Source organism: Microtus pennsylvanicus, chromosome 18, assembly GCF_037038515.1.
Source record: "Microtus pennsylvanicus isolate mMicPen1 chromosome 18, mMicPen1.hap1, whole genome shotgun sequence".
NCBI lineage: Eukaryota > Metazoa > Chordata > Mammalia > Rodentia > Cricetidae > Microtus > Microtus pennsylvanicus.
This window is the reverse complement of record NC_134596.1, coordinates 35,165,939-35,186,395: the sequence shown is the minus strand read 5'-3', so window position 1 is coordinate 35,186,395 and position 20,457 is coordinate 35,165,939. Positions and strand designations below refer to the sequence as shown.

Genomic DNA, 20,457 nt, shown 5'->3' with positions numbered 1-20,457 from the left:
CCTTAACTTTAGCTTTCTCATCTTCACACGGGTATAGTAGTAATGATGTCTTATAAGTATGGACTTATGTCTTTCTGGGAATTAAATGTGAATGTGTTATCAGTACTCATACATAAATTTATATATAAAGATTATTTATTTATTAAACAACACCATTGTTATCACTACAAACTACCATAGCACTGAGATCTCTGAAGTCTGAGTAGATTACCAACCATCACATATATGAGAGTGTGTGTACTTATAGTACTTAGGAACACTTACAAATATTTGGCGTTAATACTGTAATGTAGTCTATAACGTGTATTCAAACTCATATCCTCATTTAATCTTTAACATTTTTTAACATGATGACAATTATTTCCCGCTCCACAGAAGTGAATGAGTCAGAGAGTCCTAACACAGGGGCACAACTCCAAGAAGTTATATAGACCGCAGAGCATTTAGTGGGGAAGTTGCTAAGCCAGCGTTGAGCCCATGTCTTTGACTCAGAAGCTCTTCCCCATACCAAAAGGCTATTTACAGATGGCATTTTTAGGTTTGCATATTTGTGATCCATCTTTCCAGAAAGTCTCTATTCATCCACAAAGTTTTTACTGATAGTAACACACCATGATCCGGTTGACCTGCTGTGTAAACATACACATCACGTTTATGTTCACCAATCCTGGTGTTCTAAGCTAAGAAGCATAATTTCATCATGCAAAGCCTACTGCAATGCTTTTAAAAAAATTTGCTACGATTCCACTGGCAAAGACTGACATTAAAAATGCTGTTAACTCCATTAACTCCAGAGGGCACAGCTAATGAAATGTCCCAAAAGTTGAGCACTTGCCAAGATACCGCATCACATAGGACAGCTCTCAATTAATCATGATGAGGGCATTCCCACTATCTAAATGAAATCTGTAATAATTCGGGATGGAGATTAAAGATCCTCTGGGGAATGAAGGAAAGGTTGATGTGAACATTCTACAAACTTGAAAATAGAGATAGGTCTACTCAATATTCATGAAGCTGGATTGTTGACGCAAATAGATTGCCATCTCTTATTTTCTAATGGGTAGTCTTGTAGCGCTCCTATATCAGTCTTTGCTGGCTCCCTTCAACTTTAAAGGGAATTGCTGGAAAATGCACAAATGGTTTTGGAAAAGGAAGCTCACCATATCAAATATGATTTCTTGGAATCTCTATTTTTTTAATTTTTTTGTCTAGTATTCATGATCCTAGATACATAAATGTAAAATAATGATGCAGCATATGTAGTAAACAAATGTTAGTAAGTGAGTCTTTTTTTTTGCATTAGGTAAGTCTACTGTCATATGCCAGTTTAAATATTGGCTGACATTTGATTGTGCTTACTTGAGAGAAAAGTCAAATTTCTTCAGCAAACTCATTTTTTCAAGAAAATGGCACACTTCAAGATTTTCAAGAAAATCTGCCCACTTTAATAGACATCCCTATTGCTGTTGTGGACAATTAAAGAGAAAATTGATGCAATTTCTACAAATGCTTAATTTACTTTATTAAGCTTTGCAAAGAAGTACTTGAAGTGCGGGAACCTGCGGGACATGCGGAAACTTAGTCTTCTTATTTCAGGCTCTAACATCTGCCCAGAGCAGGTACCAGACCTCAGGAAATGCTTGTGGGTGTCTTTGTTAAACATGGTAACAGAATCGGTCTCTGAACATATTATTGGTTACTTTATCTTTTTTTCTCTTTTCTTTAGGCTAGCCCCGCTCCTATAATTGTCAACACAGATACTTTGGACACTATTCCTTATGTAAGTACAACTTTTATTTGCTTTATTTTAAAAGTCTGGTAATACTCAATGAGCTGAATTTAACAGCCACTGTGTAATTAGTTCTAGTCAGCCCAGACACTATGGCATAATGATATACATAATTAGTTTTGTGACCTTTGTTTTGATATTTCCTGATCCTTGGCTTGGAAACAAATGTTTTTCTTTTTTGTTCGTATTTTGTAAAGCAAAGTGGTCAGTCATGAGGGAAAAAAAAGCATGGACAGGTCTGTTAAAATACTGTTTGTGTGCTAGGTGCTCGGCTGGAAAAGGATTGAAATGCTTGAAGCAGGCATGGCAAACATCATTGTGTTTCTGGCTAAACTAACATTCCGATCAATTTCTATTGCAGAGCCCACAACCGAGTTAATCAATAAATAGTTGATAAATTATTTGTGGCTCCCAATAAAAACTAGAGGGGAAATTTTACGGATGGCGTTTTCTGTAAAAATACATGCATATGTGTGGGAATGTGAAGTATGACTTAGTAGGAGCCCCAGTGGAGATGAAATGGCAGGGTGGGGCGAACAGCCTGAATGCTGGTGCCTAACCACTATGGTAGCCAAAGACTTGGAGGACAGAATCTAGATCCAGAGACTGGCAGTAGACTCAGTGTAAGAGGGCGGTTGACGTGATTCTGGATTTCTGTGAGTACTTTGAGATGGCGGATGGATGGGTCTTGGTGACCAGGGACAAAAAGACAAGGGCAGAGAGACAGTATGGAGTAGGGAAGAGGAACCAGTGGAATAAATGAAAGGAACAGATTTCTGGTTTTAAGTGTGTAAAATGCATAGCAGCAATGGTGCAAAGCAGGTATTTGGTCCCTGCTGGGTGTTCACAGACTCAGAGCCCAACCCCACATGCCTGGAGCCACCAAGCAAATCCAGACACAAATGGAGCAGGGGACTATGGGGAATACAAAGTATATGGCTCTCTAAAGAGGACAACACTTACCTGGAGCCACTTTGCCAAATTATGTTATCTTGCAAGAGATATTGGAAAGACACATCTTTATGTAAATATTTTCCATTCCTAATGACAACTATTAATACTTTCCAAGGTATGAACAGCAATTTGCAAAGTTTGCCTCATCCATAGGCTGCCTTTAGGGAAATCCAACCTCACAAACCAGAGGTCCCAAGCAGGTTCGGCAAGCCAGGATTTAGATGCAAAGGACTCAGGTACAATGCTGGGACTTGATTACAGAACTCCGTACTAAACTGGGACACGGGGTCAGAACAGAAATAACTGCAGTCTTGGCTTAATGCTGAACCACCTGAAGTTTTAAACTAGCATCTCTTAAATCTTCCTAAACAAGAACAGTGGAGTGCCAGAGAAAGAGAGAGAGAGGAAATGTGGTTAAACTCTCTGGCATGAATCAAGTAGTCTTGGAAAGTTAAGGGCTCTGTAGAGGAGATGAAGTACTATATTAAAGTTATTTGGTGACTGCTATGTTTTTGATCATTCCTTCTACCTTCTCATGAATACCTAGCATTGTTTTAAGTAGTTAACGAAAGCATACAATTTAGTTCTCCTAACAAATGAAGAATAATCTATTAATTTTTATACTTTAAAAATTGGGAAAGGGAATTTTAAGGAGGTTCAGTAACTCACTGAAATATTCTGAGCAATAAGCAGAGTAATAAATAAATGCCCTTACTATTTTTTAAAGATTTTTCAACTCCTACCTTGATGTTCCCTGTGTGTCTTCCCTCCTTCCCTCTCTGACAGTAAACCTCTCAACTTCAGAACAAAGCTTGCTTACATCACCCCATTACAAACCCCCCAAAATAATGGGAATTTTGCTAAAGAGAGCTTGCCACAGAACCCCCAACTTTCCACGGGATAGGGATCAATATATTAAAGAGTTTGATATTATAAACAAACCTGTTTGGCATAAAATATTTGACAAAGCAGGAAAGTAGTTTGCTAACAGAAAAGTAGTATTCTCACCACCTTTCTATTGCTAGCATAAAACACCAAAGACAAGATGGGAAAGGGGGGTTTTGTTTGTCTTACATAGTAAAGGCCACAGTCTATCACTGAAAGAATTGAGAGAAGGGCAAGAGTAGAATGGGAAACCATGGAGGAATGCTGTTCCCTGACTGGCTTTCATTGGCTCTCCAGTTCATGGTCAGCTAACTTTCTTAAGCAGCTTAGGTTTCTCTGCCTAGGCTGGTCCTTTCACATCCGTCAGCAGTCAAGACAATTCCCCACAGACCTGGCCACAGGCCAGTCTGATCTGGGCATTCCCTCAACTGCGGATCCCTCAGATGACTTTGGACTGTTTCAATTTGACAGCTGACATTAGCACAGATACTGTGCTTTGCGGGGACTTGGTTTGGCAAATGGGACTACTTTTTGTAGTGAATCAATAATAGTTCAACGCTTTCTGTTAGGGAATCTCATGGCTTCAATTTGAGATGCTGGCATGTGAAAATGACTTATCAATAGAATCTAAATGAAGATCTTATACAGGCAGGCTCAACTGATGCTCCAATTGATTAGCTAGGAAAAGCAACCACAAATAATGAATTAACCCAGTTGCTCTGATTCTGCTAAATGTCAACTTGGTACCTTACTTTGATTATTCCCAAAGATTTTAGTTTAATCACATTTTCTGCACTAAGTACAAACCTGTTTTTGGTTTCTGAAGTGTAAGGTCTGTGGTGAAGTATGTTGAACAGCTCAGAATGATGAAACCATAGCAGTTTCCATGGTGGTATGTTCCTAAGCAACCTATTTAATCTTTTTGGAGATATATAATACCCTAAAACATAAATTACTATGCTAACCTCAGAGAATGTTAAGGAAATTATAACAGGTTTTATATATAAGAATAAAATCATGGTTGTTTAACTTATAATTGGTAACAATGTATCGGCTTTTAAAAATTACAGATTGAAAGAGTAACACTTGGCTAAACTCTGGAAGAATTTTATAGATATGGATATTTTCTTCCAGGTAGAATAAATGTGACTGCAGGGTCTATCGAAAATGTCAGGTTTAGTGTGCAGCCCTTTCCGTGGCTGTCTTTAGCTCTTGACATAGGCTCCATCTTCCCTTTTCCCCGACTCACCTGGTAGGTAACCTTGAACAAATCTTTTCCGTTCACAGTCTAGTTTCTATTTTCCCATTCCCCAGTGTTCTAAACTCTGTTTTCCTCTTTCTTGCCCATGTTCTACTTGTTCACATAATTTCAGCTCTATTTAATGAAAAAATGACTTCAGAGTTCCCCAGGGTATTTTAGTCATGTTGCATAAGAACATTCCCTTCTTAAAAATATTACCTGGATGACAAGCTTCTGCTTGTATTTTGAAGTTCTCCTCGATAATAGTCTCAATATACGTGCATGAGCTAATTTTGTTGCTGAGTAAATTTAATTTGGGGGTCTAACTGGTTCTCCTGGAAATGGTTCCTTGGCCTGCATGCAAAGGGTAAGCAGACTAAAGGAACTGTCCAGAGTCAGAGGAACACTGACTGATATAAGTGACTGATAAAGGTATACAAGATACTTAGTCTGATTTTCAAGAGGGTATAGAGCATTAAAGTCCTGCCATTAATGAGGCTTTCATGTATGTGTGCCTTAAAAACTTCGTCACACATATTACCATGATATATCAAGGTCAGGCATGATTTTGAATGTGCCATAACCTAGCCTTGTGTGTGAAATATGAATCTCCCTATAAAATTAGCATCACTCAACGAGACACAATGACACAATGGAGTAGGAGAGGGAGATATATCTTTTTATTATTTAAAAACTCTGATTATTACTTTTTACTCAATTTTTGTATGCTCTTTTGTTACATATTTTTATGCTAAAACCCAAAGGTATTCTATCCTTAGAAGTTCAGAGTGTGTGGAACCTCTTATCACCTGCATGGCATGTACCTCTTTTTACGAACTTGCCTTTTCCTTTTAATAGTCTTGTCAAAGTTCGACGCTGGCTCTGTCTGCTTTCTAAAAATAAAATTAATTGAGGAGACTCTAGAATGTCTTGTGTTTTCTCCAGACTCCTCTAGTGTTCATTTGATGACTAGCAGTTTTCTGGAAATGCACCACAAGAAGCAGAAGCCTTGAGAATCAGGGATTTTCAATCTCAGTCAGTAACTTGGAGATCAGTTCCTGCAAATGTCTCATGTTCTAACTAATTGAACCTTAGCTACTCAATACCGAAGCTCAGCTTACCATTTAATGGGACCCCGGGTAACAGCAATTTTTGGTGTGTAGCAGCCATGAGATCAGTAGCATACAACAGTGAGAATCTATTTCACCTGCACATATTTTGTCCTTACCTCATCTGTGAAGCACCAGACTTGCCAGACCAGGAGATAGAATGATGACTTTCCTGGCTTATGCCATTCAATTATTGATTCTATCATAGTTTTGAGGAGCTATCAACGGATATAGGAGTAGAAACTTAGATTGCAGAAACAGAAGTGATGATGGGGAGAAGAGGCCATCTGTTTAAAGTCTGTTCTTTAGGAAAAGCTTCCAGGAAAGCACAAGAGGGAAGAAGTGGAAGAGAACAGGAGAAATGAAAGACTTAGATTGCAAAGAATATGAGAAGGCCCTTAGTAGTAATCACCCACTGAACTTGGCTCAAGGTCACTTACATAAAAGTCATTTGAAAACAATCATGATGATTTAACCTTGACAGTGAGACACGGTGGATGCAAGCAAGGCTATGGTCCTGGGGCAGAAGCCAAGGCACTGATGGGAAAGCAGTGGCAATATGAATGAAAGGAATAGAGGTGAATGAAAGACAAAGAGAAGACACCTTGGGTTCAGGAGCAGTTAAAATTAGTATTGGTTGGCAGTAAGGTTCGTTTGGGGAGCGATAGCATGGGACTAGGACTATGGAGTTTGGGGCTGAGAGTTGTCTGTTAGCAACGTGCCAATGACACATTGCCTGACACCGAGAGCGGGAAGGTGAGGGGAAGCTCCCTGAAGAGCAAGTGGTAGTTGAGCGTGAGATAACCAAGCCCTCAACTGTGGTGTTGGACACTTATTCATTGATTTCTTTAGATATCCAAGTACAGCAGCAGAACCCTGCAGTTCAAGTTCCTGTTTGCATTTAAATTGGCAGTTTTAGAGCATACATTTACTTCTTCCCGTCTTAGAAACAAGGATTAATGGTAAAGCATTGGGAAGGATTTTATGAGGTTAGCACACTCATCCTTCAGCAAACAGGTTTTCTTGTTTCATACTTTCTCACGAGCACGGCTAAAACTTACATTGTTGATGGTCTTATCTGTGATATTATCCAGAGATGAAAAATTCTAACCTGTAAGAAAGCAGTTTAATTTTGGCTAAACCGTGCCCATGAGGCAAGAAAAATTCATCAGTAGAGGAAATGCCATCAATACTTGTGCCAGCATTAAACCTAGCCAATTTGGGCGCATTTTTCAATTGTCAAAATCAGGAGATACCCTTACTCTTCAGCTTGTCATCTCGCTCTAGAAGGTGTGGTGTGGAGCAGAGATGTACTGTTCAAATAATAATGTGCATGTGTGGTGCCTAGAGACTGGAAGGTGCAGGCTGTGTTCAGTAGACCTAAGGCAGAGCCTGGAAATTGGCATTTCAGACAGACTCTCACGTAACACTGATGCGATTCAGCTGCTGCGCTCTTAGCACTGAGTGTGACAACACAGACTGGCTTTCTCTTCGTGCACACCCGGGGTTAGTGTTTGCAACCTGAGCCCACCGGTAAGTGGTTGGGTTTGGCTTACATCATATTATATACGTCTAAGCCTCTGTGTCAGATTTTACAAAGTTAGTTTAACATTGACCTTGTAGGGGGCTTTCTGAGCAGTCAGCTAACATGTAGGTGTTTAATTAACATTGATCACAGCCATAAAGGGTGGGCAGGCTATGCCTTTGATTAAATAAAAGAGTCCTATGACTTAAACTTGGGTTGTTGTGACAAGAATACTGAAGGCATAGGTACTTCAGGTAAGACTTACTGTGTTTCTGCTGGTCAGCAAGCACACTCACAACTTGAGTTTTGCACACAGGGTGTACACTGGGAACTCATAGCAGCAACGTTATCTGGGAGCTTGTAATGGGAGGACTCTATGATCTCAGGAAGACTAATGAAATTGAAAACTAGGTAACAAAAGCATGGACAGTTTGTCTATTAAACCTTAATAAACAATATTAGAGAGGCAGGAATCCCTTTCTTGGTGGACCCCTTATCGTTTTCCTTTCAGAACACACTTCCTACCCTTGCCCCGTCTGCCCATTTTTTTCTTCTTTGTTTAAACTTACATTCATTCATATTCTTATAGAAAAAAAGAATTCAATCTAGTCATCACATTGAATATACATAACAAGGATATGGCACGTAATGCTAGTTTTTTAGGCACAAGCTTCTCAAAGTAGCTACAAGTCATGTGTAGTTATTTTGTTTACATTTATTTATTTATTTATTTATAGCTTCTTTATTGAATCTTTGTGGGTTTAACATCACGTATCCTAATTCTGTTTACCTCCTGCCCCCCATATCACCCCAATGTTGATGTATACCTCAGAGAAAGACAACAAAGCAAGCAAGCAAACAAAACAAGTACAAAAAAAACCCAGTAAACCAAAACAGAATTTTTTTTTAATTTTTATTGATTCTTTATGGATTTCCCATCATGTATTTCATTTGGGTTTAATACCCCATCTCCTCATACCTGCCCTCTGCTCTTACACATTCTCCCCCCAAAACAAAGCCAAATAAAAAATATTAAGAGAAAGAGAGAGCGCGGAGACTCTTGTCATGGAAACTGTAGCGTGGCCCGCTGAGTCACACAGTAGACTCTAGTACACTCATCTTTTCTTGCAAGTGTTCGTTGCTTCAAGTCACTGCTCTGGCCCTAGGCCTCTGACTTCTGCTATGACATGGATAACGGGCTCTCACCGCAGGCTCCTCTTAGACGTCCTATTGGCCTGTGTTGTGGAGATCGTGCTGTTTGGATCTGTAGGTTCATCTCCTTCACCTGCTCCAACAGTTCATAAATAAGGTGGGTGTTGGGGGGGCAGCAATTTATAGTCCTGGTTCTGGTGCTGGTTGGTCAGCCTGCCAGCTTTCCCAAAGTCTCTAGCCCTGCCCAGGCCAGCTCACCCGATACAGCTTGCAGCAAGGAGCAGGGCCAGTTCTCTTGTTCTGATAGGATTGCAGAATCCACAGCCCATCCTAGAGACACAGCATTCTAACTCCTGAGGTTCGGACCCTTTCCCTTGCCCATAGTAGAGATGGTACTAACCATCGCACATGATGCATCATCAGGTCTGAGGATGCGGCTCTACAATTTCTGATGTACTTTTCCTCCTTAGTGGAGACCCTAAGATAAGCTAAGGTGGAACTAAAGCAAAGGTAAGAAAGAGTGGCTACAGATAAGACCAAATAAAGTACTAAAAGTATACAAAGTATAAATACAAGCTATTGTGCATTAATCTGAGACAGTCTTTAGTTTTGTTTTTTAATCCCTTGAACCCATCTTTTAAGAATCTCATAGTCTACTAAAGAAATAATAAATTAGGAAATGGGATTTTGCACAGTGTGAAGCATATAATTTAGATCTGCCTGACTTCTTCCTGCACACCCTAAAAGTATCATCTAAAATAATGCTGTTTTTAAGAAGGGGAGGCTAGAGGTCATGTTGCTATCTGAGTTTCCATGGCAGGCTCCTCACCTGCTGAGGAAGCATTCGCGTTGCATTCTAATTGTTTCTTTAACCACAGATCTTTCTAGAGGGCCAATTTCATAAGCACAGGAGAACAGTGCTTGCTATCCTTCACCTTTGGTCCTCTCTGACTCGGCACTTTTTTATGACTAGGTAGATGGAGGGAAGGAGGCGAAAGAAGAAAGAAATGGAAGGATGGAGAGAAAAGTTTGAAGGAAGGGAAGGAAAGAGTGATAAGTAGGCAAAAGAGACTGTTTTCCATCAAGGCAGGGAAAGATTAACTAGCATGCAGTTCTTAAAGGACAAGTAAGCTGTCTCTAGGCAGAGTAGATAATGCTGGCAGGACCATCTCACATGTTATTACAAATGTATTTTCACTAATACACCTCTGAAACCTGCCCTGTGCCCTCACTGCAGCCGCACCCTGATGCATGTTGAATAAATGAGGCTAAAGAAACAGCAGTTGCTCACCTACATGCACTGGGTACAGATTTTTTTCCTTGAGTCTTTCCTATATCTCCTTTATTATTTTCTTCTTGACCCTACTTCATCATCCTGGAATACCTTCCTATCTTTCTAGTCTTATAAAAAATCCTACCACCATCGAAAAGCCATTGTCCATTCCTCTGGCCTGCATTAATGTCTTCATCCCCCTTTGACTCCATGGCATTTCACTTGTGTAAGAATGCCTGCTTTCGTAAAAAGACGAGGGAATCTGAATTGTTTTAATTTGACCATCTATTAGCTAAGTACCAAGGGAACTCTCTTTTTGTCTTAATGTTGAGTAGGGACAGCATTAGCAGTCCTTCATGATATAGTATTAGAACTCAGGTTCAGTTTTATTTAACAAAGTTCAAGGAAATATGTTCTTGTAAAGTAGGGCTGCATTCCTCTTCTGTTTGACAGTCCATGGGTGATTTGTCAGGATCTAGACCACCAGTTCTGTCCCATAACACGTTAAGGGACTTTTCTGACTCATTGAGACAGCCATGAACGACTAGTATGACATACGAAGAAGTAAGGGAAGAGTAGAAATGAGTATGGTTTTTCCTTTGGAGGGCATTTCCGACAAATCCTAAGCATGATTTTTCTTCATACTTCAACAGCTCACATTTAGGCAAAAAGCTGTTTCTAGGTACAATGGAATACTGGGTGATAAAACATTTATTCTACGATTTTACAATTTAAATAAAAAATGAAAATCCAATTAAGATGCTATAGCTCATGGCTGAGCTGTGTGGGAAATTAAAAAAAAAAAAAACCACAACTGAGGAACAGGCAGAATTGTCGTTCTCGTAGTGTGGGTAATAGAGTTCTTCAGCTATGGGGTCTTTGTCCAGAGGAGGCTGAGAATGATGCATGAAGAAAGCATGAGAATTTTTCCCATTATGGTTTTGCATCATTTCTGATACCTGTTTCCTAGACATTATAATAAACCAAGTAGTATTATTGCAGCTATGAGAAAATAAGCTGCCCTGTAGGCTAGCCTACGTGGGGAATGCAAATACACTAATAGTTTGCTGACAGAAATTTAAAAAATAAACTTAAGACTGAGGTTAAGAACCACTATCTGGGGGGGGGGGCTATCCAATCTGACTCTGAATTATAAAATTGTAGAAAGACTTGCATGGCTAATTATTTTTGGAAGAATGTGGTAATTGCATTGTGGAATAGATCATATAGCTATAAACGATGTTCAAATCTGTAGTCTCTGTACCTGGTGTGACTCTGGAAAAGGTGCTCCAAGGAGACGGCTTGATGTGCTGAGTGTGCTCCTTAGAAGCAAGCTTGTTAAGCTGGTAATTGGCTCGGCCATGCTAACACAGCTGTCTATGAAAAGAAGAGGCCCCAGGTTCAGGCATGTTCAAGTTACTGCAACATGCCTCCAAGGGTTGTTGTTCTGACACGAGACCCCAGTTTTGAGTTTAATTGGGTTAATTAGAAAGGGAAGCATAGATGTAGCATGAACAGCTTAGCTTAAGGGTTCCCCACATCACAACCAGAAACCTACAAGCGAAATCACGGCTAGAAGTGGGTCTAATCTGACCCTCAGGTCATGGTCATATCCTGAGGTCCAATACTATGAAGAGCAATCAAATGTCAAGCCCCTCTCAGCTCCAAGTCCTCAAGAAGCTTTCCCCATGACCCATCCTCTCAGTTGGCTGTGTATTCTGACCCATTTCACCATCTTTTTTATGTACTTCAGGCTTATTTGATAGTTTAACTGAATGCCTATCTTCTTTGATGCAGAAATGGACTGACTCCTTGAATATTACATATTCTAACGCTGTTTTAGAGAGAACAGACTTGGCATCCGGCAGAACCGGCTCTTGCTTGAACAGCAGCACTGCTTCCTCGTTAGTGATGTGAACTTGCAAAGTTACCTAAGCTTTCTGGGTCTTCGTTTCTTATTTGATAAAATGAGGGAACCTGGAACTATACTGTAATATGGGTATGAGAGTGAACTGAGCAACTTTCTTTATGGTTCGACAAGGTGGTTTGAGTAGCAATAATAATTATCCCTCACACCATTAAACTTTCTCCATGCGTTAATCTCTTAGGTCTCCACAATAAGCCTTAGGAAGTATATGATTGTAGTCTTCACTTTTAAAGTAAGAAATCTCAAACAAAGACATTATTATCTTGCCCAAAGTCTCACAGAAGACACTTGAGGGCGTGTAGCTAGAATTGCTTTAGTCTGTTGATGCTTAATATTTGCAATCAAAGTCAATTTTCTGAGTTACTTAGATGTGGGGAAGGGTGGCATTTGAAAGCAACTGAGGTTGTTGTATACCTCACCAAGAAAAGACTGGAGAAAATGTCATGTAGTAGTGGTGGTGCTGGTGGCACACACCTTTAATCCTAGCACTCAGGAGGCAGAGGCAAGGAGGATCTCTGACTTTGAGGCCCATTCGGTCTATAGAGTGAGTTCCAGGACAGCTAGGGGTACACAGAGAAAACCTGCTTCAGAAAAAGAAAAGAAAGAAAATAAAATATTGAAAAGCTACAATGTGGAGAAGCTGTTCCAAATTGTTAGTACCTGGAGGAAATGACCAAACTTAAAAACAAAACAAAACAAAAATCTTGCTGCTTGTGAAAGCTGAAATACTGATTGGAATATCAAAATAGGACAGCTGGTGTTGGTACCATGGTATCTAATCACATGTAGAGACTGAGAATGATCTGGAATAGGTGGATTTAAAGGTCTCAGTCAACATGCCCCCATCTTTCCTAGTTTATTTTATTCTCAAAATGTCCATGGAAGGAGCAATTGTTTTAAGGCAAGAGAGTCTAAAACATGTTTTGACATGATGAGGTTTCAAAGTTGATGTCACGGGTTAATACGAAGTTAGATTTTTCTCAGGTCCTCAGATGCCTCCCCACAAATTGGCTGTCATATGAGGAAGTCTTTGTGGGCATGTCCTGGGCTTGGCCTCTCATCTGTGAAATGCCTGGTCTCCGCTGACCAAGCTTGGGCACATTCATTATTTTGCTCATTATACTCTGTTTCTCAGAGGCTACGGGGACAGAGCAGTGCAGGCTGTGGCTCACAACACAGAGATGCCTCTGCCACACTTGTGGCCTGGGAAGACTGCGTTCAGGGTGCCAGCATGACGGGGGTCAGCTGAGGCCTCTGGGCTGGTTTGTAACTGCCATCTCATGCTGTGTCCTCACATGACAAAGGCAGAGAGTAAAAGACGTCTCTCTTGGAACCTTTGTAAAGACACCAACCCCATCGGAAAGGTGCCGCCCTTAGGATATAACTCCTTCCTAATGACACCATCTCCCAATACTTTTTCTTTGGGAATTAGAATTCCAGTTATTAACTCAGTGACTAGACCACCAATCTACGCCACTGTTGGTTCCGTGTCTCTCTTAAGCATGGTGGTTCATTCATACAATACATGTCACCTGTATTGGTCATTCATAAGAAGCAAAACCAAGTCCCTACCTCAAAATAGGTGATGCAAACAGAGAAGCTGCCACAACAAAGCAACAAAGCAAAACTCTGTGCTTATTTCACTGGGAGGTGGATAATGTGGTTCCTTTAGGATAAAAGCTCCCTGAGGAACTGTGGGAGAAAGTGAGATGAGAGCTCTAACCAGAGTATGAGAAGAAGCTAGGCTAAACAAGCAAGCAAACAAGCATCTTCATGTTGTGTTTTCCTTTGCTCAGTCTGTTCCACAAAATCGTTTTTGTGTTAGGTTTTATTTGTTTACGTGTTTCTCCCTTTCCTACACAACACCATTAGCTCAACTTTGAAAGGACTATTAGATCCCTGGGAGACATCCAGACTTTGTTCTGCTTAGCTTTCTACATCAATGTGGTCGCTAGTTCTTATATCATAGGCTTGTGAGTATCTCTTATCTATAGTCCACTTTCTTTTGCCCCAGGACTCTTGCCCACATCTCTTAATCTCCTAGGTTCTCATAGCTGCCTTTGAAACTTCCTGTGTGGTTCCACCCTACACACACACACACACACACACACACACACACACACACACACACACATCAAGCCTTCTTTTTATGGCTCTAAGTTTTATGGTATTATTGTAAAAACCACTTATGATCCTGACATTTAAATACCTAAAGTCCTTGAGTTCTCCACATGACATTAGAATTGTGATGTTTGTGTGTGTTTAAGTGGATCTTACCCTCTTCCCCACCCCTCATCCCCAGACCTTTCTCCTGCACTCCTGTACCCTCTACTCCTCCTGCGCAGTTGTTTCCTGAGTTCGCTGTGTTCATTGATCTGGACTTGGTAGTTTTCTTTGGTCTTCTCACTTAATTTCTATCTTCTGCATACCCTCTAGAATCGACTTCATGTGCCTCAGTCTTGAAATGGTTCCACATCCCCGTGATTGTATCACTAAGAATGAGGATCAACGGAATAGGCAAACAAAAGTGATAAAACCTGTGGGGAGAAATGGTTGTTGTGAGCGGTCAGAGTCTACAAGATCTAGAGTTGTTCTGCCTTCACTCTTCTAAGAATAAGGCTACCCACTCTTTTTCCTACCATAGTTCAAGTGGCTGCTGTAGCTCCAACCATTGTATTATTGTATTATAACCATTACATTTCAGGCAAAGGGGGCATTAGATTTGCCTCTAGACCTTTAAGGATACTTTCAGAATTTCCACACAATAATTTACTTACTAGTTATAGACAGGCACGTGATTTTGCCCCCCCCCCAAAGAAAACATATACCATTTGTTGTTTAATAGAGTGATAGTTTCAGAGAAGCAGAGGAAAAGGAATAGCAAGAGGTAATTAGCAAGCCCCGTTCTAGGCACTCTCTGTACGGTGTTATCAGTTTCCCTTAAGAGGAGCTTTGTTCTTCCAATTGCATCTTTCCAGAGCTCATCTTTCAGCAGGCACCTGCTGAAGGGAATGCTCTCATGGTCTTCACTGATTTGCACCTTGCCTTCGCCCAGTCCTCCGTACACATCTACTGTTTCTGCCTTGTCTCCCTGTTTCAAGCTGGTGCCATAGCGTCAATTGTTCCTTTTGCTGGGAAGTTTTATCCCACTCTTCTTCTTTGAACTCTCTCCTGGGCCATCTCTTGCCTGACTGGAGCTGATCTTGTATTCAGTTCTGTGCTCACCGAGCTGCCCTTGGATTTGACCATGAACTTCTTAGACACAGACTATGTTTTATTCATTTCTAAATCTCCAGAATCCAGAACATGCCCAGGAAAAAATCATGGAAATTCAATCATAGGCATTCAATGCAATTTTAAATAAATGAAATGTGTGTATGTATGTATGTATGTATATATATATATATATATATATATGTATATATATTATATAATCATTTGCTTAGCACATTAATAAACAATTATTTTTTACTGCCATATCATCCGTCAAAGAACAGGTCATATGCAGAGATGAACTTTCCAGAAACATTTATTGTCTTCCCTTTCAGAAATTTAAATTCATCTGAGGGAGAGACATAATAAACAAACAATAATTATTGCTGTGAAAGACAGTGATAAAACATGGGTATTAAACAGAGTCCCAGTAATGCTTCGGGGTTGCTCCCTGGACACATCCCTGTTAATTTGTTAGCACATGGTATTTCATTCTTACTCATGAACAGAAATGAGTGAACAAGTTTGTTCTCATAGCATGATTGGTCCATGCTTCTGAGTGCAGCTACTGCCACCAAGTAAGCGCATTGCCTCCTCTTGAGAGTTCAGTGACTAATAAAGTGTAAGATATCACGGTTTAGATGAGGGTCTCCATGTGCTCTGGACATTGATGTCTTAAATAAACGGCTGTGGTGAAGGAGATGAGCTCTTGAGTTGCAAAGTGCTTCATCAGCATGGAACAAGCCGGTTTACGGGTATACTCTAATTTAGAGCTCACAATCCTCTTGAGTTAGATGCTGTCCTGGTTGTTTTTATGTCAACTTGACACAAGCTAGAGCCACTGAGGAAGAGATACTCTTATTTGATACTATGCCTCCATTAGATTGACCTGTAGGTGAGTCTGTCAAGTGTTTTCAAAGTTAGTAATTGATGCGGGAGAGCCAAGTCCATTGTGGATGATGCCACTCCTGGGTACGTAGTCCTGGGTTCTGTAAAAATGCAGGATGAGCAAGCATGGGGAACAAGCCAGTAAGCAGCATTCCTCTATGGCCTCCGTTTCAGTCCGTGCCTCCAGGTTTCTGTCTTGAATCTCTGTCCCAGCTTCCTTTGGAGATGTAGTTTGACCTGTAAGTTGTAAGAGGAAATAAATCCTTTCCTCCCCAGGTTGCTTTTATTTCAACAATAGAAACCCCAACTAGCATAGGTTCTATTCTCCAGGTCCTCATTTTATGGTGTAAAATAAAACCCTGATACAGGGAAAAGTTAGCTACCATGGTCAAAGTCAAGAAAATTCCTAACTGTGTAAAACAGAATGTTCAACCCAGAGGCATCAGTACTACTGGGGAGTATATAGCATGCAGGATGAGAATCTCAGATACATGGAACCTAAATGTACCTTCTAGCAAGTCCCAACTGGTAATGCTTTGCTCCATACCAGTGTTCCATTTTTCCAAAAAGCAGCTAAAATGATATCTACGTTCATTCTTATTCTGGGCCGGCCAGACATTGACTCTTCCTGGAACCTTAGGCATGTAACATGTGAAACGTTCCAGGCCACACCGATGCTCCCATCCACAGTATCCACTGCAGCAATATTTTGTTTGTAATATAAAAAGTAAAGCTTGCCTGGAGATCAGAGTGCAGAACTAAGCCACTAGTTAGCCCTAGAGGCCACAGAGTGGTGACACACACTTTTAATCCCAGTATTTGGGACACAGAGGCAGATGGATCTTTGTGAGTTCAAGGCCGCCCCGGGCTACACAAGGTTGAAACTGTCTAAAAGAGAAACAGAGCTCACACAAAGATGATCCCAATACTTGGGGTCACACGCCTTTAGTCCCAGCACTAGAGAGGTGGAAATAGGAGTAATATGGCTGGACAGAAAGAGGAATACAAGGCATGAGGAGACAGGAGCTCAGATTCAGTCTGAGGATTCAGTCTGAGCATGCAGTCTGAGGTCTGAAGATTCATAGAGACAGAATCAATTGCCCTTCTGTCTGAGCGTTGGTAGAGGCAACAACTCTATATTTACTGGCTGCTCTGCTTCTCTGGTCTTTCAGCTTTAGCCTCTATATCTGACTCTGGGTTTTTAATTAATAAGAAGAATTAGAATTTGTGTTACAAGCCACTTCCACTTCTCCTATTCTACATTATCATAATGCTCCATCTTATGAACTGCTGTTTGTTGACATTTAAAGAAGATATATTATTCAAAAATACTGACGTGATTGATCTGAATCCTTGTGAACTCACTGGGCCACGTGAGTGGACAGAAGTGTGTGATCATCTCCTCATTAAGGGTGATTATACTGTGACAGTAGCAAAATTTGGAAGCTGGAGATTAGATGTCAAAGCAAAAAGAACATTTTAAACGCTCCATTGATTTTCTTTCTCTGTGTTTTTGTTTTTGTTTTATTGCAGGAATACCTGGCCGCATCACTGTCTCCTTTCTCTGATTTATAACTTCTCCATTAAAGAGTCATTTGAAAGGCAGTATGGCCAGGGAGTTCTTTCTGGACCATTCTCTCAGTATCTGATCATTTTCATCTCGTGGTTATTTGGGCACTTACCAGACTATAATTGCAGTCCTTGGCATCTGTAGAGAAAAGAGAACATATGATACAGCAGGAATTGTGCCAACTGGGAATCTTCCCCCTTAGATAATGTATTTGATTCTCACCAAAACGTTTGAGTTAAAATCATCATCCTCATTTAAGATATGAAAACTGAGTCTTAGAAAAATTCAAAAATATGCACAGGGCACACCAATCTTAAGCACTGAGTCAGAGTTGAACTCATGCATGCTTTCTGTAAAGCCCAGGGATTTGTCATTGTGCCACGCTATACTAGAAAGTCAGGACTTAATTGCAGTCAATAGGCAAGCAGAGTGGGGGTCTTTGAAAGAGATTAATTTTGCTGTATTTTGGCAGAGTTATTACCTTACTTGCTTTGTTTTTCTCTCACAGAATTGTGCTTTGTTAAATTGATGACTGCTTCAAACATCCAGTGTTTAAACAACCCCCCTTTCTTTCAAATATCTTACTGGATCAGAATGTTCAGCTTCCGTGGGTGCCGCCTCCAATGATCATTTGGACTTAACTCAGAGAACCGCTTGGAATTTGTTTTCCCTGAATTGGTTGGCATGAGCCACTTATAAATTGGTAATGCGGAGTTAAGAATAAAACTGATTAAAGACTGGATCCGTATAGGTAATCACTAATGACTGAGCGGTGGCCAAGCAGTGCCAACTGAACAAGTGCCAATGAGGGGGAAGATGAATGAATCAAGGCTAATGTGTTAAAAAAAAAAACAATTAGTCCCTGAATCCCATTGAACCGCAAGTCTGCGGCCGATGTAATTAAAACAGCTGTGGATGGCTCTAACTGAAAAAGTAAAGGCAGAATTATGGAAAAGTTACCAGATAGTGGTAGTAGAGTCTGAAGCAGATGAACAGATGGTGGACAATAAAGAACAGGGAGGAATAAGACTCCACAGTGTCAGAGCCGTCAGAAGATGTATCCAGGGCCCTGAAGAAACCTATCCGGAAACCATTACCACTCCGCTTTAGATAAAAGCAACACAATATCCTGTAGGCTTCCCATATGGCATCCTGAACGCAAGTCTTTGAATATAGACATTGTTGGGTGAGAAGGTAAAGCTTTATTCATTCGGCGCACATTTCCTTAAAGCACCAATTCTGTCTGGCACAAACCAGGGTATTGGGAAACCAGGGGCAAATAGAATAGAGGTATATGACCCCAAGAAGTTTACTACTCATAAGACTACAAAGTCAGTTAAGTCAGGAGGTGTAATTCTTTTTAATCTTATTGAGAAAAAGGGCAAACAACATGGGAGCACAGGCATGGAAATATTCTGTTAGTTCTCTGCAGTTTTACATGATGTGTCTCTTGTGGCTTTCTCTAGTGCCTGGTGCTTGCATTGTTTTATATTTTTGGAGACTAAAGCTAACTGTACATTCTGAGATGGCTTTGGACATCTGCTGGTTTCAGTGCCTTCGCCTTGCAGTGCGAGCTACCATGACCGACTGCTTCCTTATATCCACTTATATACCCCGCTCTCCCTAAGTATCACACATAGTCACAAAGGACTTGTTTTCCAACTGTTGGTGAATCTTCTGCCTGCCTATTTTTCACTTCTTTGTGATTAAAAAATCGTATTTAATCTCCAACTCATGGCATATGGTCTTATCTTCAGAACGAAACTCCTGAGACGCTGTCTACTCTGTGAGCCTTCTCCTCTGCCGGTCAAACACACATCCTTCCATGTCAAGGACACTTTGAGACTGATTCAATAGTAGCACATACCATAGCATATGTTGTTATGTAACTATAAATAACAGAATGTATACAGAATATATCAGAAGAACGAGTGTGGAACTCAGGGCCAGAGTGCTGAAATAGAATGCCCAGAGAGGCCATGGATTTGTGTTTAGCACCCTTCCTAAGAGCATCTCAGAAATCCTTAGTTCTATCCAAATATGATAAAAATAATCATTTAATTAATTTAAGACATGTATCAGATTTTAGATGATACTGTGATATAATTAAAAGAAATTAGGTATTAACTTACACTTGCAAGTAATAAAAATTTGTACATTAGTAAAACTCAATGTTAAGTGTGAAGAGGGAATATAATATATAGTAGGTCAAAATCAAAGGAGTAATTATACTGTTTTGAAGTTCATTACTATAAATTCATCATAGATTATTATCTAAAAATATATAACTAATATTTATATAAATATATAAGTCATTATTAACAGAATCTTAAAGGATAGGAAGGAGTTCCCAAGGGAGACAAAACTTGAAAGATTGGCAGTCTATAAGGACACGATAGCCACATGCAAATAAAGACGCAGAGAAATGTATAAGCTTAGAAAGTCACGCAAACTGATTTTGTCTGATGTCATAGGACTAAATTCTAAATGGGGACAGTGAGTGATGATCAAGAGTCACCAGCAGCAGATAACATGGTATAGTCATTCACGGCACTGATTCATGCCAGATTCCTGGGATTTGAACTCATACCTCTCTGACATGAAGCTGACCTACCCTTGGCTTCATCATCTGTGATTGTGTTAATATCTGTGTGTATGACAAAAAGATCTCCAAGCATGTCATCAGTTAAAATTGTAAAAAAAAAATTGAGAAATTACCTGGTATGTACTATGGATTAATGACTTAGCTGCATGGCTTTCCAAAGCCTCTTCCCAGAAAATAACGCACACAGCTATGCGACCCGTCATTGTTATTGTAAAGTTATTGTTAGAACTTTCTACGTTTCTGTTTGATTCAGAAATTTCCTAGAAAACTGTGGCACAGACGATGAAATGAGTAAAGAATGTCATAGGATTTTAGATGGAAAGT

General features: G+C 40.1%; 1 protein-coding gene across 31 annotated transcripts in view; it reads left to right on the top strand.

Moving 5' to 3' along the window:
• The window catches only part of Dlg2 (discs large MAGUK scaffold protein 2), a 1,657,078-nt gene that overhangs the window by 1,045,997 nt on the left and 590,624 nt on the right, over positions 1–20,457 (top strand). For all 31 annotated transcript variants that reach the window (XM_075952981.1, XM_075952978.1, XM_075952983.1 and 28 more), the window contains one exon: positions 1,730–1,783. In XM_075952981.1, the coding sequence (XP_075809096.1) occupies positions 1,730–1,783 (54 nt within the window). The remainder of the gene's footprint in view (positions 1–1,729; positions 1,784–20,457) is intronic.